This window comes from Varanus komodoensis, unplaced genomic scaffold (assembly GCF_004798865.1).
Source record: "Varanus komodoensis strain SLA01 unplaced genomic scaffold, ASM479886v1 scaffold1, whole genome shotgun sequence".
Taxonomy (NCBI): domain Eukaryota; kingdom Metazoa; phylum Chordata; class Lepidosauria; order Squamata; family Varanidae; genus Varanus; species Varanus komodoensis.
This window is the reverse complement of record NW_025335268.1, coordinates 11,386,361-11,411,576: the sequence shown is the minus strand read 5'-3', so window position 1 is coordinate 11,411,576 and position 25,216 is coordinate 11,386,361. Positions and strand designations below refer to the sequence as shown.

The 25,216-nt window shown below is 41.2% G+C and overlaps 2 protein-coding genes across 2 annotated transcripts in view; one reads left to right on the top strand and one right to left on the bottom strand.

Annotated features, from left to right (window-relative positions):
* The window catches only part of SUPT7L (SPT7 like, STAGA complex subunit gamma), a 15,010-nt gene extending 12,239 nt beyond the window's left edge, over positions 1–2,771 (bottom strand). The window contains exons 1-2 of the mRNA XM_044441214.1: positions 2,591–2,771; positions 663–1,187 (exon numbers count right to left, since the gene is read on the bottom strand). Of these exons, the coding sequence (XP_044297149.1) occupies positions 663–1,075 (413 nt within the window). The 5' untranslated portion in view covers positions 1,076–1,187; positions 2,591–2,771. The remainder of the gene's footprint in view (positions 1–662; positions 1,188–2,590) is intronic.
* A 98-nt stretch (positions 2,772–2,869) lies between these two features.
* Positions 2,870–24,421, top strand: LOC123028805 (solute carrier family 4 member 1 adaptor protein). The gene is made up of 14 exons (XM_044441086.1): positions 2,870–3,481; positions 5,351–5,540; positions 7,501–7,623; positions 9,026–9,086; positions 10,779–10,918; positions 11,287–11,447; positions 12,282–12,351; positions 15,495–15,684; positions 17,368–17,479; positions 17,808–18,036; positions 18,690–18,770; positions 19,695–19,753; positions 21,216–21,288; positions 24,084–24,421. Exons 1-14 carry the CDS (start codon positions 2,906–2,908, stop codon positions 24,131–24,133), a joined length of 2,115 nt encoding a protein of 704 aa, XP_044297021.1. The 5' UTR covers positions 2,870–2,905; the 3' UTR covers positions 24,134–24,421.
* The last annotated feature ends 795 nt before the right edge of the window (positions 24,422–25,216 follow it).

Here is a 25,216-nt window from a genome sequence, read left to right as displayed (position 1 = left end):
CAAGAGGGTGAATGCCACCCTTGGTTGCATAGCCAGAAGTGTGGCTTCTAGATCAAGAGAGGTATTACTACCACTCTACACGACTCTAGTGTGCCCGCAACTGGAGTATTGTGTTCAGTTTTGGGCCCCTCATTACAGAAAGGATATAGCCAGGTTGGAGTCAGTGCAGCGTAGGGCCACAAGGTTGGTGTTCAGTTTGCAGAGGATGCCGTATGAGGCGAGACTGAGGGAACTGGGTCTCTTCAGCCTGGAGAAGAGGAGACTCAGAGGGAATATGTTGGCGACATACCGGTATGTGAGGGGATGTCCCATGGAGATGGGTAGAGACCTGTTCTCCCCTGCAGAGGAAGGCAGGACACGCTCCAATGGAGCAAAGCTCAGGGAGCCAAGGTTCCATTTGGATGCCAGGAAGCACTTCCTGACAGTCAGGACCCCGAGGGTGTGGAATGGGCTTCCATGAGAGGTCGTTGAGGCCCCATCAGTGTGGGTGTTCAAGGATAGGCTGGACATTCACATGGTGGGCATGTCGTGAGTGGAGCCGGCTGGTGCTGGAGGTCAGACTAGATGGCCCGGGAGACCCTTTCTGACTCATTCTGTTTTCTATGTTTCTATGTTTCTAACATAATCTGAGCACTAACCCCAAAGAGAACCCCATCACACACCTGTAAAAGTCACTTTCTGGATCACTGTGCCGCAAATGAAACGGCATTTTGGATATTCTACTATCCAGTGGAAGCAAGTCATCAGGAAGAGGTGGGGAGCCAGGGCAAGCTGGCAAAGGTTCATTTTCTTCCATTTTAATGCCATCTACTTGCTGCTGGTTCTGAGACTGAGCCATGGCAATGAGGCTACGCAGCCGTCTTTTGTGCTGGATAAGCTGAATTGTATGGATGGTGAGACTACAGGGCTCCGAGGGGATGTCAAGCATGGTTGTGGGCCTTGGCTTGTTGGCTGAAGGCTGGTGCAATGGTGGATCCTGGACCTCCACAGTACGAAATTCCCGCTGAAGCAAGTCAAAGGAGCTGCGGTTGCCCTGACTGATTGAAACTGGGATCTCACCCCAGTAGCGCAGCATCTTTCAGTTCCTTGGTTGGTTGCTTTCTAGTGAAGATCTTCAAGTTACAAAGAGACTGTCCCGGGAAGAGTAGTGAGACTGTAGTCTCCTTGATGAAGATGAGCTTTGTGATCTGGGTTGAAAGAGACAGGAGAAATCCAACAGTGTGTTATTCCAAGTTCTCATTTACTGTTGAAACCCCTAACAGGATACAAGTTTAGTTGATTTCCTGGAAAATGAACATTTCTAACCTAAAAAATTTTGCTCTATAGCAGAAATGAATGATTTGAGGAAGCCCGGGGGGGGCATTTTTGCCCCAAGGATGTGCCCCATAGGCTGCACACATATCCCTGTGGGTTCCAAAAAATGGGGAGGGGGCTAAAATTTTTAAAGAGAATGAAATCTACACCTGTTAAGGAGTCCCCAAAGGGTCAAAATTTGTTTGCAAACAAGAAAATGTTGATCCTTTTGGAGCTGCACAGCACCTCTGGATGTGATTTGTCCCTCCCAAAATTCAGGGGGTGGTGAGGGCTGCACTGAAGGATCTTATTTTACAGAGTGCTATTTTAGCCAAACATGTATGTGCTAAAGATAAGACCTTAAAGCATGATACCCACATTATAGGAATTTGTGGGTATGTAGCTACACAGCATGCCCACAGAGACCAGGGCTATCCTACCCACATTCCCCTGCTGAACTGCAATCAGCTACAGGGCAGGTAGCTGGAAACTAAATTAAAAGCACAATCCTATGCCATGTTTGGGTTGGGACAAAGGTCCCAGAGTTTCCAGCTTTCCTCAGCCAACACACATAGCTGGGGACCCTTGGGAGTTGCGGGACTATGTATAGCATATAGGATATATATAGGATAGCATCCCAAGCTTCTCTCCCTGCCCAACAAATCCATTCAATGCAGAAATGGTTATTAGCATGGCAGAAACAACAATCTTGGCCAATATTGTCAGGAAAGGGGTAGAAGGTTAAAACCCCTTCTCTTTGCTTCCCCGCATAGAGACTGCTTTTTCCTCCTTGCCATTTAAACTCCTTCCTTCACTCCTAGTAATTCCCTATCCTGATCTCAATGGGCAGAGAGGGCAAGTTTAAACCTCCCTATTCCTGAATGACGAGATGGGTCAGGAGATGAATTTGCATGGGTGGTGTGTACATGTGCTCCAGCATGTATGTGTGCAGCCCCTAACTCACAACTCCACATATGCCATGGAGTCAAAAAGGTTGCCCACTCGTTTTAAAACTCTAGTTTGCTGAACAAACAGTAAATAGCCGAACCAACTAGGAAGTGTACAACTGCAACTGTAAACCATGCACGTACAGATGGAAGTTCAGCAATTCCCATAATGACCCATCCAGCACGACTGGCTGCGATATGCTGGGAAATGTAGGTCTCCGTCTGTCTGTGGGATAAATACGCGTACTCGGGCTGTCAGTGCTCTAACGCTTCAAACAATATGAGTGAAGCCATTTATGCCCGTGATGGGAGTGTTAAGGAAAGGTGCGGTTATCCGCTCGCGCCCTTACCAGCCCGTCCTGTTCCGTGCGGGGGCTCAGCCGAACGCTGCCGCTCTCCCCAGGAAACCTTCAGTCTCTGTGTTCTCCACTGGTGCGCCACGTGCAGCTTTCCCTCGTTGGAAGAACAGTACTGGCCAGCTTTCCACGCTGGGACGTCCACCACACTCCTCCTCCCTCCTCACCCAGCCATGTCCCGGCACCCTCCTACACCTTATCGGGGCCTAAACCTCAGGCCGAGCCCTTAAAGGCGTGACGCGCTGTCCGGAACCAAAGTAGTGAGGCAGCGGTTTCCAAGGGGAGCACTGAACAAGCGGATGTACTAAGATGGCGGAGGACTCCGAGATGATGGAGGATTTCAAGAAGCCGAATCTGCCGCCGTCGTTGCCTGCCCCGTCAGCTCGGGGAAAAGAAGCTGATGCGGCGACGCCTCCGGCCCCGAAACTCCCGCGAGGCCCTGCGCCGGGCCCCTGCCGGCCTGCACTGCCGGAGTACCAGGAGCCGCCGTGGGGAGGCTGCCCCGCAGAGGAGGGCCCCTCCGGCTACAGCCTGGAGTTGGTGAAAGGCGGCGCGGTGCTGGACAGCGTCAGCCTGGACGGCCGGAGCTGGCTGATGGTGGGCCGTGCGCCGGGCTGCGACGTCTCCTTGGCTCACCCGTGTGTGTCGCGGCACCACGCCGTGCTCCAGCGCTGCCCGCCGCCCGCGGGGGATAGGGAGAAGGCTACGGGGGAAGGGAAAGAGGAGGAGGAGGGGGCCCCCAAGCCCGGCCTCTACGTCTACGACTTGAACAGCGCGCACGGCACCTTCCTGAACAAAGCGCGAATCCCGCCCCGCACCTACAGTCGGGTTCGAGTAGGCCACGTCTTGCGCTTCGGAGGTAGCAGCCGCCTCTTCGTCCTACAGGTGACGGACTGACTCTGGCCGTGGAGGGGGCGCTTATGTGGCTGTCACACATCCCTTGGACTCTGGTGTGCAAGTGCACTTTGCAAACGATGATGCCAGTGCTTTCCATGGCGGCTTTCGTTGTATAATCCCGTGTCAACTCTGATTAAGTCCCACTGTGTTCAGTTGGACTCACTCCTCAGCAAGCACGTTGAGGATGCACTAACAATCTGCTAAACACACCATGTTTGAATTTGACTGGTGCAAGTTCTTGCAAAAATTTTCAAGTGATGCTTAAATATGGTTCTTAAATGTAGTATATGAAGGAAGCACTTATTTGGCTTGATTTTTTTTCTTCCACATCTTATCTCTCCTTATGCAAGTACTGCCTTTCAGATGGAATGGTGTTCTTTGCATCATTTATGTAAAGGGCTGGTTAGCAGATCTAAACACAGGTGCAGGTAGCAACTGCCCTTCTTACTGGTTGGAAGTCCATCGTACAGAACAATCTGAAGTATTGTACCACATAATAGAGCAAGAAAGGCAAAAGTTAGGGTCTGCTTTGATGTGATGCATAACCAGGAGTGTGGATGGTAACCTGGACACTCCATTTTTCCTGGAACATTCTTGTTTAAAGTAGGAAATCCATCAAGGTGAAGTATAGAGCCTGTCCTGGTAACTTGGTTATCCTCACCTCCTGGTAGATTTGCAAAGGATGAGTACTGCCTGAAGTATATTCTTACAGTTAGACATATTGAGAGGATTCTCTGATCCACTAACAAAAATCAGTATGGAGAAGTCTGTAGATTAACTGTTGATCTCATAAGGTATGGCAGTTTCCTGTATTTGAAGGCCAGTACAATTGATTATTCAAAGGTGTGTGTTGTACATCCCCAGCTTTGTTTTTGAAATGGCAGAAGAAAGTTTCAATGTGATAGCTTTAACAAACAATGCTATCTCCTTTTTACTAGACATCTCACTGTATAACATGGAGATTTAGAATTGCACTTGCAGGTACATGAAAATGACTAGTGGAGATAACAGATGTCAGGGACTAGAGAGCCTTATAATAAAGCTTGATGCAACATTTATGCATATACACACACATGCTGTCTGTGTTTAAGAGTCACTTCTCATGATTCCCTGCTCATCAAAATGACATAGTAAAAGCCCTGTAAGAAAGCAGACAGAAAATAATGGACAGTGCACAAAAATCAGTGACTGAGGATGATCTCCTGATATTACAAAGTTCCTAGGTTATCCTCAGTGTGCTTGCTTCTCAAACTTGTGCCTGATCTTTTTAATGTTGTTAAAGCTTGTGTCTTCAGCTATTGGGTTCTTTTCAGTGTTGGCATCATGTGAGCAGAAGATGTAGCACCGAATTTTTGTTGATCTTATCTGCCTACTGCAGCCCTCTTTGCCATATTTCATGCTGTTCCAGAAGCCCTCAGAGCTACCCCACCAGAACTAGAGAACAGCTTTATGGGGAGCCAAGAAAATTGGATGCTCTGATTTATAGGAATGGAAATGGATTTCACCAGTGGAAAGCCACCATTGGATACAACCTAATATCTAGCTGTTTTACTATATATGCTGTACAAATGGGATAAAAATATCCATTATTTTCATTTTAGCCAAGGGAGATATGTTGTAGCTTACAACATCCGGTTTAGAAAGAAGGAAATGAAATCAATCCATCAGCTAGTCTATATGTATTGTAAATAGTGCTTTTTCCCAGTACCATAATATTCAGGAAAATAGGACTCCAGTTACTGGAAAGTCATTCCCACTGAACTCAGGGTGACTTCATTTGGTGTACCTATGTTTAAGTTTGTATCAAAATCATTTTTCCCAGACAGATTGATATGAAGGTTGTAACTTAATTTACAGGGTCCAGAGGAAGATCAAGAACCTGAATCAGAACTGACTGTAACACAGTTGAAAGAACTGCGTAAGCAGCAGCAAGCCAAGTTAGAGAAGACCATGCTGGGTGACGACTCTGATGAAGATCTAAAGGAAGAGGCAGAAGTGAGAAATGAAAACACTCAGAATAATGATTTGAGTTGTTCCTGGGGAATGGGTAAGCTATAATATATTGTCGCTAGACTCTTTAGTGGTGTAAGTTCATGGAGTTTGTTTGGCAGTTGTATCTTTTCCTTTAACTGCAATGGATTCCATGTGCACTTAATAATAGGGTTACCAAAAAGGTTGTCTGAAGGCTTTGTGCATGTGATTGCCTTTACTTACGAGTGGAGCTTATCTCCCACAAACCTAGGTCATATTCTGTTTGATTTCATGCTCCCAACATGATAAAGCAGTGTTGATGGACAAATTTGTATTGCAAACATGTTCACTTGTTGAAAATGAGTGGGAAATATCTGGATACATGGATCAGATTTTGTGCCATACAAACGGACTAGGGCACAAATGGAGGAAGCCTCACTACTCCAGTATATTGTCTATCTAGCATTTCAGAAAGTCTTTTTCCAGACAAACATGGGCATGCTAGGGATGTTCTGTTTAACTAGCTGGGTATTAAATAAGGCACAGTTTGGTTCTAACTTACAGCAGAATAGCACTTTAAATACTTTTAGCTTTAAAACTGCAGTTACTATAACATCTTAACATATTTACATCAACTTGCTGTTCTGCGCAATCATTTCTCACAATGACCCTATGAGTGAATGCCTCCAGAATCTCCTGTTGTTGAAAGCCCTGCTGAGCTGTTGTAAACTTAAGGCTGTGACTTCCTTTAAGCAATCAGTCTATTTCACAGTTGGTTTCCCTCTTCTTCTTCTGCCTTCAACTGTGCATAACATTATTGTCTTTTCCAGTGAGTCTTGCTGTCCAGTGATGTGTTAAAGCAGAATATCCTCAGTTTCATCATTTTTGATTGAAAGCAAAGTTCTGGCTTGATTTGATCTAGAACCCACTTGTTCATCTTTCTGTCAGTCCAGGGTATTTGCAAAGTTCTCTCCAACACCATGTTTCAAACACATACATTTTCTTCTCACCAGCTTTCTGTACTGTCCTAGCTTTCACACCATACATAGTGATTGGGAATAGAATAGTGTAGATAATCTTGGTCTCTAGTTGAACATCCTTATGTGTGATGATCTTTTCTGGTCTCTTCATTGCTGCTTTTCCAAGTTCCAATCTTCTAATTACTAATTACATACATTCATTATAAAAACTCAGGTCTTTATTGATGGAAGAACAAAAAATATATACAATATTGGATTTTAAACCCCCTAAAATCTGATTTGTTATTTTAAAACAGACACATGAGTATTAGCTCACAATTCTTAATGTCTGATATTCTGGGCATGTAAGAGAAACCAGTATGCACTGAAAAAAATACCCATTCAAGCAGATTTCCTCAGCCTGATGCCTTCCAGATGTGTTAGCTTAAAATTATTACATTTCCTAGCTAGGATAGGATTGCTGGCTGAGGATTTTAGAATTTGTAGGAAACCAGTTTGCGGAAAGGTTGCTTTACAATCTAGGCATGTGCATCACATGGTCCTCTGGGTGTTGTTTGATTGTAACTTCTCTGCTGATATGAGTGGCACATTGCAGTCCAACAACATCTGGAGAGCCACACGTTGCCATCTACTGGTTTACTTCATGAGAAATTCAGGATTTCGCTTTTAGAATAGTCCCGAGATTTCTGTTCTACTAGATTCACGTGTTTATTCTTACAGTTTTCTTTTGTTGCTGTCTGCACAAAAAACTGAAATACAGGACTATAGAAGTGTTCTAACAATCTCTAATCTTAATGACATGAGCCAACTTTCCTTTGGTGTAACAAAAATCATGACAAAGCCTAATTGTGGCACCCTTCTGTATACCCATCTCATCATCCATCTCATTTCCAAAGCCCCACTGTACAATGGTAGAAAATGCCTGAACCTGAGGAGGAGCTTTCAGTCAAATCTAGATATATTTTATACAGAAACATTTTACTTTAATTATCATTAGAGGTTTTATGTCATTAGCTTCTGCTTTCATTCCTGATTTGATTTGCACTTACCTTTTAGGGGAAGATGCAGAGGAAGAGGAAGGTGAAGAAAACCCAATCGCCATTGAGTTTCAGGAAGACCAAGAAGCTTTTTATTTGAAAGATCCAAGGAAGGCGTTGCAAGGTTTTTTTGACCGAGAAGGTATGTGTGTTATCTGTCCGGCTTGTCCTCGTGAGTACATCAACTATAAGTGTTCAGTAGAACAAAGAAGTGCCACTCTTCTTTAGTTTGTTTCAGGTTTAAATTATATTCTGCTTTTTGTCATAACCTCTCTCCCCAAAGCAACATACATTTATTTTTCAGTAAGCTATTTAAACCACACCATACTGAAGCACCATATAAAAGAGCAGCAAAAATGTATTCAGTAAAGCATACTGCTGATGGTGGGACACATAGCAGATGATCCCTGACTCATCTCGGGGTGAATAAGATTACCTAGATTAATAGGCAGGTGGTCCTTTAAACACCCAAACCACTTGAATTTTTACAGTTTGACTGGGTCCTAGAAACAGCTAGAAACCAATCAATGTTGCTAACTTGTGGAGGTAGGGGCTTGGAATAAGAAGCCCCTATTAGTATCCTGGCACCTGTTGCAGCTTCCAGATCTCCTTCAAAGATACCCTGCACAGAGCATGTTTCAGTCATCTAATTGTCATGTAACAGTGGCTAGGTCGCTGTCTTCCAGGAAAGATCACAGTTGGCACAGCAATAAAAAGTTTTGCAAATAAGCTTTCAGGCATCCAGGTATTAAGCTGGTCCATGGCCCAAGTAAAGCTAGAAAAAAGGAGTATTTTTAGCATGTTTGCCTTATTGTATCCATGAGAATGGTTTCAGTCTAAAACACATTTTTAGAATGAGCCCCATTGAACACAGTGAGACTCCTGAATCAACATGTGAAGGATTGTGATAGATGTTAGTCTATAGAGCAGGGAATTTTATACTGCATTGCAGTTACTTAGCAGATTCTTGCAACTCATAGCAAACAATATGTGTGGCAATTCAACTTAGGTATTGGTTAGGAGATGATTCATTTCCAAAGTGTACATTATGTTGTCAGCTAAAGTTCCATTATCAGAATTAAGCTTCACTGCATTATCTATTGAACTGTGCAAAGCCTTAAAAGTACCTTGAACATTTATAAAGCTTTGACTAAATAACTCAATATTCACCAACCAGACTGAATGGGACTGAACAGGATAAGCCCTAGGAATGTCACCGGTATTAGAGTGATAGATGAGTTCAAGACCTTATTGCTAACTAATGAATGAATCACCATTATTGTAAGTTGTTTAGAGTGGACTTTTATGGATAGTTAACAGTGGTTAACTGTTAGCTACTTAAACATTTAGAATCATTGATAGCTCACCCATTTCAGAAGCTTAAGTATGCAGTTAAACTTTAATCCATGCAATTAATTCTGAAAGAAGATACGGGTTAATTTTCTGAATGCAATTAGGTAACACATTTCACTGGAGAGGAAATACTTCTGGCAATGTTTACATATAAATTGATTCCCACTCTCCTTTGTCTTTGATTTTTCTAGGTGAAGAATTAGAGTATGATTTTGATACCCATGGAACAGGCATCTGGCTTTGCAGGGTGAAGTATGTATGTATACTATGCAGTACATTTTTATAGTTCAGTATTTCTCTCAGAGACTGAAGGTGGTGGTAGATTTGAGCTCTAACAGCAAGTGCAAAAATCAATTGCAACCTTATTTATGCTTCATTACATTCTAGCACTATCAGATATTCAGTATTGACTGCAGTGGTTCTTCATTTCCCCCCCTGAACTATGTGTGTCTAGAAGAAAAAAAATATTTGGAAAGAACTGAGGACTTTGTCCTTCAAATAAGCAAACAGTGTGCTTGGATTATGCCAGTTCAATTTGATGTCTAATATCCCACTGTCACTATAAATATCAGTCATAATAAAAGTTCCGATTTTATCCATGCATGTATTAAATAATTATTTTTCCCAGGGATCACTCGGCGTGTTGGGAAAAGGTTTAAGAAAGCCAAGATAGCCATCAGAATACAAGTGATAGCTGAAAAGTCACCTGCCTATTCCAGTCTATACTATTTAAACTGAAAAATTTTCAGCAAGCTGTTCACAACAAAGTAATACACAACACATGTAAATAATTGTCACTGATATTTTAAGAAAATTTCATCTCTTTTCTTCAACACATAGCTAATTATTAGTACTATAATCCTATCTAATGGAATAGAGAATCCTAAACACAGTTCAGCCAATTTTGTGGTGTCTGAACCATATAAAATGTGGTATCCTTTGAAAGCATAAGTAGTAGTTTCTTAAATCTAATGTTCTCTTGTCATTTATTTATAATATTTATGTCCTGTTGCCAAAGGGATGTACAAATATAAAAAGCAATAAAACTATTTTAAAAATTAAAACCACTGCTTACAATTTAAAATGCCAAAATAAAGAGGTGTATCTTAACTACATTCCAAAGAACCAGAATGAATCTTGGCTCTGAATGAATGAATCTTGACTCTGAAGGCACTCCATAGCACTCCATAGTTTTAGAGAAATGCAGAAGAAAACTCTTTCATGTATGGGCAGCAAATGAAATTCTGTTAACACATCTTAATAGTGCAACTGGTTCATAATGAGGTGAGTAGTCCTTCAGATAGCTAGGCCCTAAGCTGCTTAAAGCCAGAAAGTTTAAGGCCAACTCCCTTGAAATGAGGACAGAAAACAACTGGCAACCAACACGTATCTTTCATTATAAGAAAGCCATGGCATTGTATTGTGCACCAGTTGGCACAGCTGCTGCATTTCGCTCCAACTGACACTTTGCAGATACCCTTCAGGGATGCTCCTATGCACCCCTTTGTGTACTGCTGTTATCTCCACTGTTGCTCAGGTGCCATTTTTCCTTTATACCGCATCTCTTTCCTTAATTAGTTAAATGAGCAATGCCAGTTGGGGGTTCTGTCATAAGATAACGCCACATACCCAATCAGATTAGGCCAAAATAATTTAAGTCACCAATGGCAAGCAAGTCCTCACTGAATAGGCAAGAGCTTACATTTTATGCTATGTATTTCCTGTTCCTGAAAGTGTTACGGAAGCACCACTTCCTCCTTTCATTGCAGCTCTGTTCTTCATACAAGTCTTTAAAAATGCTACCTAGCTATCGCAATGCTTCATAGACACTGAGGCAGAGGCTGTTTGGAGGCACAGTGCTGAGCAGCACAAGTGCAGACACTAAATGGACCTTTCAGGCCATTGTTGACCTGGTTTTGTACTGTACCCTTCTGAATTGAATAGACTGCCAATAGATGATGCTTCAGGGAAGCAGCTTGTGGCTGAGGCTGTACATTCAGGGAAGAAAAAGGAGGCAATGATCCAGTGTGCGTTGGAAGCCTGCAGGATACTGGATGCGAGGGGTGTGCTGCGGCAGGAGGCAGGTATGCTAACTGGTCAGGCTCAAGCCTTTGAGAAAGTTGTTCTATTATCAAGAAGCATTGTAAATTTAAACCTATGGTGTGTGAGGCAACACTATAATGTGTGTGTGTTTTTTTCTTTAAATAAAACGCAATACACAGTCACAGTCACCACCGAACATTTGTATCTCATCCTGTCTACAATGACCTCAGGGTGGTATGCATGGTACTACTGCATTTTATTCTCACAACAACTTACTGTCAACTTAATATGTCCATTCAATACCTGATTTCTTGTTTGCTTTTAGACATGGTTAAATTATTGACTATCAGCAAATCAGTAGTATGGATGGAGTTTTGGTTTCAAACTATTGTATCTTTTGTCTTTTTAGTATCCCGAAAAAGAAAAGCAAAGAATTGGGAAGAAGAAGATTTCTATGATAGTGATGATGACACATTCCTTGATCGGACAGGAGTTATTGAGCAGAAACGGTTGAACAGAATGAAGAAAGCTGGAAAGATAGAGGAGAAACCAGAAACTTATGATTCATTGGTAGGAACAGTTTCAGTCAGCAGTCCACAAAGTTTGACTGGCCTTGGTAGTCAGATAGAATTTTGTGATGTTGCTCCAAGCTCTGAACACGTTCAAGGTGCGGCACAACTGCAGCAGCAGGTCCCCCTCTCTGCTGGAGGGTGGAGTGGAGGCTGAGCAAGCAATGTCTTCTTGCTGCTTATTGAACATGTCTGAGGCTAAGTGCAAGGCCACCTAAGTTTCCCACCTAGGTTCCCCTGGAGGAGGGGAAGGGCATCTCAGTGACCTCAGATTGGGAAACAGCGAAATGTCTTGCCACCTTCTGATCCTTTCCAGTGTAAGCCCAAAGTCTGGCAGATTCCTCGGATTTATTCCCAACTCTCCAGATAACTAGCCAGAATAGAATATAATTTCATATCATATTTTATCATCAAACAAATTTGCTGCTACTGAAGGGAAAGAAGATACCTTTCTACTATCATTTTAGTCTTTTTGTGACAACTTCTTGAGTAACCATATTACTGTGTTGTTGCGAAAACAATAAATGACCTGGGATTACTCTAAATTTTAAAAACATAAAACACACACAACTAGCAAATCAGCTTTTGTGAGATAGAGCCTGCTTTGTTAGCTGCATAAAGTGGCTCTCTAAATTGGCTAGGCCATGTTTAAATTCTCTAAATATTTATAGTGTTTGCTTAAAGAAAAGAGGGGCTGTAGTATCTCAGAACAATACAGTTAATGCCAGTCAAGCCTCATCAAGGAGGGCAAGCCACAGCCAGGTTGTACTTTTACAAGTTTTGTAAATCTATGTTAGTTGCACATATTTTTTCAATTGTCCATTTTCCCCTATAGGTTACAAAATTAAATGCAACTGAGAGAGAACTTTCTGAAATAGCAGAAAAGCTGAAAGCATCAAAGACAAGTAAGCCCATTTTTTTAAATGTAAACTTTGGGGAGTGTGAACCAGATAATGAGTGTATATGTATGTTATACAGGTTCTTGTACAATTTAGAGTGAAATTAAAATAAGATCAAAGGGGGACTCATACAACAAGCAGAGTAGATTCCTATGGTCAGGGCGTACCTACTGGAGTACTACAGCTGATGGATGTAGGCCTTTTGGAGAACTTTGCAGATTTATTTGTCTCAACAGTGAGCAACGAATGAAAGATCAGAGACACTTATTTTATCTTGTTGTTTTTGTTAATATAATTGTAGAATGCTAAAAGTGTGGGGGCTTTCTAGAAATCTCTGCTCAAGATACAGTGATATATCTAATTTAATACATGGTAGAGACTGAGCCTAGTGAATTTTCATTATTCTGTATCCTTTGAAGAGGCTGCCATGCCAAATTCACAACAGCTTTTTTGTTTTCTTCACTACCTTTCTAATTAAATGTAAATTTGTACAGATACTGGACCACCCACTCACCTTTAGCAAATTTTCAAAGGAAGGCACAACTATATTTAGAAGCACTGCTATCTGTCATTTTATGCATAGGCTACAGTGGAACTTCAAAGACTGAGGATCCAGACCTTAGGTGGCAGTGCCTCAGTCTGGTCCTCTCTTTATTTAGTAAAGGATGAAGGCAGGGATGCAAAGGGTCCCTGTGTTTATGTTTTTAAAACATGCTTCTGCAATATCTTTTCCTGCCACTGTGCTCGCAATGCTGTAAATGGAATGCTTTCCTGCTCCAGAGATTGTGGTATCAAATGTATCTGGGGCTAGGTATGGTGGTGGTGCTGCTAATATTCCATAGATTTATTTTGCTGTTGATGTTTGCTCAGTCAGCTTCTTTCCCCTTCTTATATCCCATGTAAGCAAGCCCTTTTCCTTGGAAGAAAAGCCTGACTGACGGCACAGAGTAGAGATAGGGGTAATACAGGACCATAACTTTCAAGGAGAAAAATATAGGAATGTAATATCCTTTAGTCCAGTAGTGGTCGCTAAATTGTTATCGTCACTTAAATTGGTATGTCTTGTCCCTCACGTTGGCAGGTAAGAGAGGACTGAAATAGTTAAGTTGGCCATAACTATCATTGTCATTACATTGGGTGGTCTCTGCTGTTGTGTGTAATCCGCTGTAACTTTTTTCAGAGACAGCTGAGTGAGTGACAGGCTGCATTTTTCCCCCTCCCTTGCTCCCTCTGTACTTGTGGAGATTAAGTGAATGTCAGAAAAACATTAAGACAGCTTGTGCACTGCTCTTTAAAATGCTTTTAAATAGACTTCTGATGGTTCCGCTTAATGAAACATCTTTTGACTGCAGCTGTATAAGAAAAAAGAGATCAATCTTTCAATTCTTAATAAGTATTTTTGATAGCTAAGCTGGTGTAGGGTAACTTAATATGAAGCATGTATTCCAAGGAAATAAATCTTCTACAGATATGAATTTCAAGAACTTGGGACACATGATTACAAAAAAGACAATGAAAGCCTTCCTTGATTATGCAAGAAAAGGAGATCTTCACAGCAGGGTTTGTTTGGGACGAGGTTGTGCACCTGACCCAGCCCTTCAGTTTGTAGTTCAGCAAATGTCCTTCTGTGTTTCATGGTCCTAATTATTTCTCAGTCTGCTCTCCTGCATGGGCAGACACTCCTTGGGGTATTGTCCTATGCACAAGCCACCACGGGAGGAGGTATAGGGAGTAAGGCTCTGTTGCTCAAGCACTAGATCTTATCATAGTTGGCAGAACTGCTCTGTGGAAAGAGAGTGCATCTGGATCAGGGCAAATATTTGTCCTCTTTCTCTACAGGGAAAGAGAAAGGTTCTTTTAATGATACAGGAATTCTTAAGTTTTTGTAGTAGTCCTCTCAGCTACTGTAGGGTTTCAGCTTAGAGGACTGTCCTGTAGGTCAGCTATAGCTGCAGTAGGATAAGCAATGACAGGGACTCATGACACGGTAGGCATGTCATGAGTGGAGCTGGCTGGAGCTGGGGGTCAGACCAGAAGGGCCAGGAGGCTCCTTCTGACTATCTCTGTTTCTGTGTTTCTATGACTCCAAGATAACCATTCTTGAGGAACAAGCTTGTGCTGTATTTTGCCTCAGAGTCTTTGCTGTCATATATGACTGCATGGTTGCTGCTCAAGGAATTAATTGTCCAACATGTTTTACACAGGATAGAAACTGAAAACACCTCATTGGATTTTAGAGAGGCCTTTTAAACATAAACTAATGGCTCTTAACAATGGAAAATTTATTATCTTGGATATGTTCATTGCAGAAATGGTAAAGATATTTTACTCTGTCATCCTCCCATAAATGAAAGACTAAGCAATTTAACAACATGATTAAAATTCTTAAGTTTCTTGCCTTTAAAAAAAAAGCTGGTCAAATAAATACACAAATTCATTTCTGCAAAAAAGGATGAGTGTTCAAATTTCACCTAGTGATAAACATGCTTTCCTTCTGGGAGAAACTTCCATAAGTCAAAGTGATTTGCACATTTTTTACCATGAACTTCCAGTTCCTCACTCCCCCTTCCATTCTCTCCTTTGCATGTTGGACATTTCCTGGTGCTACTTCCTTTCTATATCAGCACCCTTTCTATGAGATAGCTGCACCTGAAGAAGAGTTGTACCTTCTAATGGTATGCATAATGGGCCAGAGAATTAAGCCATTTCTGTTTGTTTAACTTAAACTGTGATCCTAGTCAATCTTCTGTGGGAGTAAGACCCACTGAATTTGATGAGACTTCTAATTTGACATGTATAGGACTTCACTATTAGTAGCCTTTTGAAACCATATGTATTCCCAAATCCTCTTGTTAGATCAAAAAATTCAAGCTTGAGTCTAGTTTTTTTATTAATGGGGGTGTATATATTGCTAAGAATGTTTAATGAGAATTGGTATATGAATACTTGGGTATACTAATAGTTGGTTGAAGGTTTTAAATTTTAAATTTGAGGTAATGTGGACAGTCGGGGTTTTAAGTGACACTCTTGTCCTCCCATGGCTTTCTTGAGTATTCACTGATGTGCTCTGTACCCTGTTGGTTACTACAACTTGGATTATATATTATCCAGAGATTTGAACACCATCACTATTTTATATATTTCTCTAGCACAATCGCAGTCGCCAGCTCAGGATTCCTTGGATGAATTCATGACAGAAATAAGATCAGGATGTGCCTTAGACAGCATGACACGGAAAAAGCTTCACTTGCGGACCTTTGAACTGAAGAAGGAGCAGCAGAGATTGAAAGGATTGATTAAGATTGTTACACCAGCATCAATGCCAGAGCTGAAATCTCAGTGAGTTTAATTTGTACCAGCAATTGTGGCCTATCCTTTTTGAGCTGTAGTCTTTTGCCATTTTAACTACCAAAAGTCACCTTCATAATTTGTTCTTTGTGCAGTAGGCATGATATGGCATTGCAACACAACTACAAAGAACTGGTTTCAAGTTCAACTTAAGATGCAGCCATGGTTAGCTTTAATCATAGTTACAGCAGAACCAACATAACCCTTAATGATAATGATGAATTCATAATGATGAATGGCAGGGTGGACAGGAGTTTATGCTTGATGGGGAATGGGCTTGGGCTTCCAAAAGGCTTTTGACAAAGGCCCTCACCAAAGAATTTTGAGCAAATTTAGCAGTCATGGATTGAGAGGAGAGGTCCTTTTATGGATCAGTAACAAATTAAACAGAAAGTGGGTATAAATGGTAAATTTTCCCATTGGAGGGAAGGAAATGGTGGGACCCCACAGAGGTTCGTGTTGGGACCAGTGCTTAGAAGTGAGCAGTGACATGGCTGATGACACCAGATTTTTAGGCTGGTTAAAAAATGAATTGCAAAAGGGTAAATCCAGATTGAAGAAATGGCATCAACATCGTTAATTCAGTTCAGTGTAAACAAATGTAAAGTGAAACCTGTTGAGGAGGAAAAAAAACCCAGTTTCAAGAAAAAGATCATATAACTGAGGTAGTAGCAGCTGACCAAGAACAAGACCTTGGGACTTTGGTAGATAGCTCAATGGAAGATAGCAAGCCAGTGTGCAGCTGCTGTGAAAAAGATAAATTCCATTTCAGGCATAATTAGGAAAGGAATTGTAAATAAAATGGCCAGTATTATGCTGCCCTTCTTCAAATCTGCAGTGGGGCCACACTTAGAATGCTCTGTACAGATATGGTCCCTGGGTGTAAAAAAGGGATATTGCAGGGTTGGGAAAAATTCAGAAAAGGTAACTGAAATGATTATGAGGATGGAACAACTTCCCTATTAGAAAAGGTTACAACAGTTGGGATTGCTGAAAAAAGGCAAGTAAAGGAAGACTTAATACAGAGGCGTTATTATGCATGGTGAGTTGAAAATGGAGAGAAAGGCATTTTTTCTCTTGGAGTCATCTCATGTAACTAATTCAGGTTATATAAAAGGCAGTACTTCATTCACACAGTGCATAGTTAAATTAGGGATGTCACTTTCACAACGAGTAGTCATGGCCACCAAATTGGATGTCTTTAAAAGGGGATTAGAAAAATTCATGGAGGAGAAGGCTGTCAAGAGTTACTAGTCCTCATGGCTATGTGCTATCTCCCAGTATCAGAGGAAGAACGTTTATGTTGCTGAAGAATATGAATAGAACACGGATGTGATTGCTTTTGCACTCGTGTCTTGCCTGTGCTTTCTCTGGGCAGCTGATTGGCCACTGGTGAACAGAATGCTGAACTAGATGGATCCTCTGTCTGATCCACCATGACTCTTCTTAAGTTCACATAGGGAAGCGTAGAGTCCTGTGATCAGTCCCTGATGAAGTGCATAGGAACTTGCCCCAAGGGCTCCCTATGAAATCAGCAACTGAGTGGGATATGGAATGTGGACTTCCCATATGAAAACCAAAGCACTGTTGTAGTTCAAGCACTGATCCTTCAAGGTTTGATACTGAAGTTTTATGTGTTCTCTCTATTCCCCAACCTTTTTTAATCTTCTGTAGGCTTGCAGGTCAAGATCCAGAAACACAAAACAAGCCTAAAAAGTTAACTTTACCCCTATTTGGTGCCATGAAAGGGGGAAGCAAATTCAGACTGAAAACCGGAACTGTAGGGGTAAGTTGGAAGGAGGGGGTTGTGGGTTACATTGCTGAACTACTTTAGACATGCTTGTTTAGCTGTGTTATGCTCACGATCGAGAGTTATCTGGATCCCATCACTCCTGTTGACCATAGGAACTGCATACTTTCTACAGGAACAGTTTAGCCTTTGAATTCTTGAGAAAGCCTATTCATGTTTCTAGATGTTTGTAGAAGTCTAACAAACATTTATTATTCCTCCTCAAAAAGCAAATTGTTGCATGACATGGCATTCTATACTTCTTATTTATTAGTGTTACTTGGTAATATAACAATTTTTGTTGTGGTTTTTGTTTGCTGTGCAGAAGTTGCCTGTGAAGCGTCCGGATGTGCCTGTAAACTTATTAAAAATGAAAGATGACGGGCCAGAGGAGGAGGAAGAGGAAGAGGAAGAAGAGGTGGAAATGAAGGCTGCAAATGAAAGACCGCAGACCCCAAAGATGGAAAGTACAGCACAAGAAATGATTAAACAAGAGAATCTCCCTACCAGTTCTTATTCTCACAGCAACCAAGACATGGAATTCATTCATGACGGTTAATTACTCTCTCACATTTTCAACTTTACTACATTTTAATTGTTTTGCAGCTCTTAAATTATTAAGATGACAACCATTATATTTGATTGTACTCATTTCCTTAAGTACCTAAATCCCAACCAGCATTTTTAAAGAACGGTGCAAAAGATGAGGCATAGTATAGAGACTCACATGCATGGGGAAAATTTCCTTCACACCTTTTTGAGATAAATGGTCTAACTTTGGGGGGACAAATTGATCCAGAAATCCTGCTGAACTGAGGTGCATTGGAGGAAAGATGTGGGAGTAGAGGGCAGGTCTTACTCATTCTGATTGCCCCCACCGCCCCACACCAACAGCTCCCTTCTGCCCCAGCTGGCCAGTGGCAAGCAAGTATATTCCAACTTCATCAGTTGAAAATGTTTTAGGTGCCAACTCTCAGAAGCCCCTGCCAGCATAGCCAGTGGTCAGGAGTGCTGGGAGCTGAAGTCCCAAACATCTAGAGATCTATTCTCAGCCCACCCATGTCGTATAGTATAGAATTGCTATACTTCAGACAAAGGAAAGGCAGCTCAGTGTTGACTTCTTCCAGTTTCTCTAGATCTTAATGTTACTAGCTCTGTGGCCATTGAGAAATCTGATTAGCGAAATCTCTGGGTTTTACTTTTGTAGGAAAATCTGAGCCTCTGAACAAAGAGACTGTGTCACCAGAGAGCTCTCCCCCATTGAATAAGCTGCAAAAGCAACCACAAGGTGAGCACTAATGTACTACTAGGCTGTTGCACAGTCCGATTGTAATGCAGCAGCCAGTGTTTTTAGTTGAGCAAATGAAAAAATGGACAATCCAGATGCTTATATGTTGCTCAACTAGCTGAAGAAATAGCTTTTGACTCTGTTAACGTGTAACAATATAAGAAAGCAGAAAGATAAGTGTGTCCAGTTCCTTTACTTTTGTGCTTTTTAAAAGAAGTTATGCTTAAAAATGTACATTCAAGATCAAAGAACTGCACAATTTAGAAGGTGACTAGACGAAACATTGTTTATGAAACATTGTTTTCAATGGCTGTCTTATAATACTGGGCACTTACCTAGAAATTCAAACTTTTCTAGTCAGAGAGAAAAAACAGCAAGTTCTGCTTGGTTTAGTGATATATTGCTACTTTTTCTTTCTGAAAAGATTTTGCTCAGTTTCCACAATCACAAGAATTGTGATTGTGATTCTCCATCCAGGCTGGTTACATGACCCCCAATTTCCCTAATTTTACTCCTGTTGCCTTCCAAACCATAACCCATGGCTTCTTGTAGGGCTCTGGAAAGTTTGGAATCCACTCCCTGTTGTTCACTGGGTTTGGATGACATTTCAACACAAGTACCACTGTGCAAAATGCAGTGTGCAACCAGCATGCACAGGGGCATGGAAAGGAGGCTGTGGCATCTTTTCCCTGTGAATGTGCAACCCTGGCCGTATCTGAGAATTATACACAGGCTGAGATGTGTGCAGTCTGGGTTCAAGACACAGAGGAGCCACAGTGCTCTATTTAATGAATCCCTGACTAGTAAATACTCTTCCTACATAGAGGATCCCTTGACCTTTCATATTTGTTTGACTAGTGAATTCTTTCTAAGGAATTAAGAGTTTAAAGTATTAATCTAGTTTTTCCCACTATTATTTCCTAGTATCTGAAAAGCATGCAGAAAAGCCCAGGGATAAGAAAGCTAACAGCACAAGTAGTAAGGTGAGTTGGAAAAACAAGCAGCCAAACAGGAAGTTGTTAACATTAGTTTATTGAATTCCAAACTTATTTATTGTTTCTTTGAACAAGAATTATCTTTGTCAATCTGATGCTGAAGTGTGTTGCTGTTGATGAGATGCAGTTATGCTTATTGAAATGAAATACATGCTGACATTTTGGAAATTATAGAATCACTCATAAAATGTATAAGAATAATTCCACTTATTTATGCTCCAGATACCTTGCATTTGGTAAAACCTGCCAATGGATTACCTTTCTCACCTAATGGAATTTACAGCCAGTGTTAGAGAAGTCATGTATGGCTCTGTGCCCATCCCTTGTAAAACAAACAAATTGGTCAGTGCCTGTTTGCAAAATTGAAGTAAAGTATTTGTCTGGTATCTTATGCACCCCATTACTAGGTGTCAATGGATATCTTAGCTTTCCTTGTTTTATACATAGATGGGTATCAATAAAATACTTTTATAAACCTCTTACCTATTATCTAATCACATATTGTCTGCTTTAGGAAGTCCAGTACAATTTTACACTCTCATGCAAAGCTGAAAATATTCTCAGAAAAGTTGACTTTTTGCGGGGAGACATTTTTAAAAATGCTTCCAGTTTATAGTCCACCTTTTGCCCTGAATAGGTTCTCAAGGCAGTTTACATCCTGTCATAATACAGTTTAGAAGCAGACTGAAATAATTGGTGTTTATGCTCCCCAAACACCTACCATAAACTATTTATTTGCTCAGAGACACCTCACCCATGTCAAAATCCAAGTTTTAATGAAACCTTAATATTACAGAGACTCATCCAGGATCAGCATTTTAGTGACTCATCTAACAGAAGAAACTTAAACTTTGCAATAACAGTGGTGCCACATAACCAGACTTCAGACTCTCATGGCCCTTTCTTGCTTTGTGCACTCCCCAACTTCTCAGTTAGAGCAAAACCATACGTTGATATTGCATCCAAACTGAGCAAACTTATAATTTTTCTTAAACAATGAGGCAATTCACACAACAGCTCATTTGTGGCAAAGCTGTTGTGCAGCCTCCATTTTGAATATGCAGCCCCTTCTTACTTGGGTTATCTGAGGGTTAAAGAACTATTAGCATTATGATCTATTTTAGCATTATGCAAGAGTTATTTTACCCTCACATACTTCACACTTACTGAATTTGCATGACATCACAAGTGAGGCTTGAATATGCAACCTGGTGTCTGTGATGGTTCAGTTTGTGTTGAGTTAAATGGCCCATGAGAAGCTGCTTTGTGTCATCCAAACTTGGTCAATATTTAGCTTATAAACCACATTTAAACATAAATTCCAAACTATGAGCTGACACTGCAAGTGAAACAGCCAGTTGTGTGGAATTACTAGTTATATAATATTTTCCATACTCTGCCTTGGGCTTATTCATTCCCCACACTTACCAAAACATATTCTGTTTGGCAGGTCCAGCAACACGCACTGTCCTCAAGCTATCCAGAAGATGATCCGGACTACTGTGTATGGATGCCACCAGAAGGTAATATGTGGGGATATCGTTAGTCTCCTTAATTGAATTTGACCTACATTAAGCCCATGAGAACTTGTGAGACCTTGGTAGCTGAGAAAAGAATCTTTTGCACATGAAGTATAGGGTGGCTTCTTGATCATCATTTGCATGGTGCAACCTGGCTTAGATACTGCTGCACTATTCATTTCTTGCCTTAGTTTCAACTTAGACTAAACACATACCATGACAACTAATGCGATATTCTGATCCTATGATCTTCCAGCAACTTGTTAAAATGAAATGGGTGTGTAGTGCAATCACAGCTAATACTGGGAATGATGACATCATCATCATCATCAAATAATTCTGAAACAGATTAATGAAAGCAAATTAACACAAGGTTTACTTGTAGTGTTTATATTTCAGTATATGAAAGATCTGCATTCCACCTCTGTGTGTAACAAGCAGAAATTGTTTTAGCAGAGTAAAGATCTAAGCTTGCTTTGTGTTAATAAACCCTGGCTTTCTCCCTCATTATGAATAAGTTACACAGATTCCAAAATATTTCTGTATTAAATCATTCCTGTCTCTCCCTGCATTGGTTAGTATTCTCTGGGGCTAATTTTTAAGCTGGGACAGGGACAGAAGGCAATACCCTTCAGAATCTGTATTGGAGGCAAGCTGTTTTCTGGATGGAATAATCTTGTATTTTGAGCATCTAGAACTTTTAAGGATAATTAGTGGAATTATTATCTTACTGAACAAGATGAAGGACCAACATTGCAAACATATGAGAAGATTTTGGAAGTCCTGCTTCCCAAATGCATTCACCTGGCCTGAGAATTTCCCAGCCTCATGCCACAGATACTCCTCTGCCCCTTCCGGCTGTTCTAAGCAGCTTGGTCTACGTAGGTTCTTTTAGATTTTCTAGAATATCGAATTATTAGAGGATCTTTATGTGCAATTCCAGGAATAATTGCAAGTCCAAAGATATCCCAGAACTTGACATACCATTCGGACAATTATGCTACAGTCCCTCATCAGAAATCTGCCAACACAAGATCAGGCCCCACCTTCTTACATTTCCAGTCCGACTCCTGTTAGCACAAAGTGTTGTGCCTCCCCCAGGTGCCGCAGTCTCAGAATAGGACTCCGATCAGAAACAGAAGAATCTGCTTTAGGGCCTAGTCACGCTATGGGATATCTGCATTATGGGAAATGATCTCTGCCTGGTTTCTCAGAAGAATGCAGCCGGAGGAGGCAGCAGTTCCTTCTAAACAGCAACCAGAGCTAACTTTGAAAAAGGTTCCCCAAAAGTGAGGAACATTCTTCACACTCAGATTCAAATGAAGGGGGAAAGCATGCCCAAGACTGTCTCCCAAGCAGTGCTGGCAGCTCATAAAACAAGAGGAAATCTCCCAATTAGATGGGGTTTCTCATAGGGCTAGATTGACTAAGAACCCTAGTCACCCTTCCCTCACAAAAGCTGGCACAGAGACATAAGAAGTTACAGTATCACTGGTTGAAGACACCCCTTTGCTTGAATTACTCTTGAACCCTGCCTTGAAGCCCATGACTATTGGAGCTTGTCTTAGAATCTCCCACTAAACTATAAGTCCCTCTTTAGATTGTGAGCTTACTAAGAATTTTGATCCATGGGCCCTCTTGGGCATACTTGAGTTTGCGTCCTGCTGACATAAAGGAGCTCACCCTTTCTGTAACCCCTGTTTAGTTGCCAGTGTTTTAAAGAGGCAAGCTTGACACAAAACTTCAATCACTATACTAGCTCCTCTGCAAAGAAAGAATAAAATGAAGTGTTATCAGCATATTGCCCTTTCACCTCAAATCACCAGATGGACTCTCTCGGTGCTTTTGTGCAGATTCAGAAAAGTAACATTTGAACTTTGAATCATATTGGCCAAATCCTATAGCAATAACAATATTTTCCCCAACAGCACCATCTGGGATCTACATGAACAAGAGTATAAATACCACCCCTAACTCAGCTGTGGGGTCAAAAGCAGCTGACAGAGACAAGAGAATTGACACTTATCATATTAGTACTTTATTCTCCTAGGGAATGTAGTCCACCAGTATAAACAAGACAGTTTCATTCTCCAAGTCAGGTCTGAAGTCAAATGGATAGCGATCAGATTAGTGTGCCTAGATATTTGTAATATTCATAGTTGACATCTTAGATGTACATTTAATGCTTTCTTGACTGTACACCTAAAAATGGGTTATATGAAGCAGCCCAGAATTTTCCACCATAACTTGACAGTCAGCTAGTTCAGATCCCATTACTGATACAATAAATAACACCAGTCCCAAATCCTTGGAAGATTACATGGCTTATTTTCCTCCACTGTGAAAATTGTCAATTAAATTCCTGCCCTCTAAGTCCTGCCACTTCAGTGATTGATCCATAAGCAATCTAAAGAACTGCAAAATGATTGTTGAAAACCTTGTAAAATACCTACTTCATCCACTATGAATGGCTCTTTCCTGGATGATGCCCAGCAAACCTATTCTAAATAAATCACCATCTCCCTGTATTAGAGATAGTCTTTGGGCTGTGGTATAGCCATAACAGTCAGCTTCTGCTGAATCTTGCTTCAGGAAAATCTTTATCCTGTGCTAATGTTTTACTTCTATTCTGCCAGTTTTTATTAATTCCATATCAAAAGAAGGCTGTTATATGTGGTATCCAAAGTATCTGCAGTTATTTTGCTGTCTGTCTGTCTGTCTGTCTGTATTCCCTGGATATAGTTTTCACGGCATAAGCAGAAAAAACAAACACCTAATTTTTCCCCTTTGTCAAGCAGGTCAGACTGGTGATGGCAGAACTCATCTGAATGCAAAATATGGCTATTAAACTTCCGGTGATGGCTTTGGGAAGGAAAGGAACTGTGGCACAGTAATTGGTACAGGAGAGAAGACTTCACGGAAACGGCAAGCAGCAAACTAACTTGCTCTTTTTAACTCCTTTTATTGTTTCTTGAATCATGCCTTCTGTTGTTTCTCGAACAAATACAACTTTCCCAATTAGACGTAAATGTGTGTATATTGTGCTTCAAAATGTATATAGTAGTGAGAAATATGTATTTACAAATTTGTATACAGTGTGGCTGGTTTTCTGTAATAAAAAACCTAACATGTTTAATGTGTTTGTTTCAATTAACAGTGGAAGAGCATAGCACATGGGAGACATCCAGGGTCAAACTAAGTGAGGCCTGGTTCACACAATTTCTGTAGCTGGTACATGGCAGGGACCATTTGCCTAATTGCCCACTCAAGCACAACTGGTTACGTATGTCATTCAAACCCAAGAGGCATGGCTTGTTAGAGAAGACAGCCCATGGCCTGTTTGGTAATTTGAGGGTTCTTCTCTTTTCCTTTCCTGCTAATGCACCCATGTTTTGACCATAGCTGTAGATATATCAAGTTCATGTTGCATACCAGGAAAAAAACCATAAAGCAGTTCTTTGGAGGAAAGGTGGCATATGAAATGTCTTGGAATGTATAGAATAGTAGAGTTGGAAGGGGCCATGAAGGCCATCGGGTCCACTCCCCTGCTGTTGCAGGACACCAAGATACACCATCCCACTCAGATGGCTGTCCAATTTCTTTTTCACTGTCTCTAGTGTGGGAGAGCCCACCACCTCTCCAGGCAGCTGGTTCCACTGTCGTAGTGGAAGTACAGGGGGAAGAGCTAAAGCTTTTTAAAAAATTATATATATAGCATGAGTCAGAAGGGGTCTCTCGGGCCATCTAGTCTGATCCTCAGCTCTAGGAGTGGAGCAAACTTCGCATATATAATGTCCCAGGTTCAGTCTTCAGCATTTCAGTAAAATAGGGGCTTTAGCAAGGCTTCCTCCTGAGAGTTTTGGAGAGCTACTGCCACTAACTAATTAGCTGACTGTCACTTGATCCATAGCAGCTTGCATTTTCAATTTTT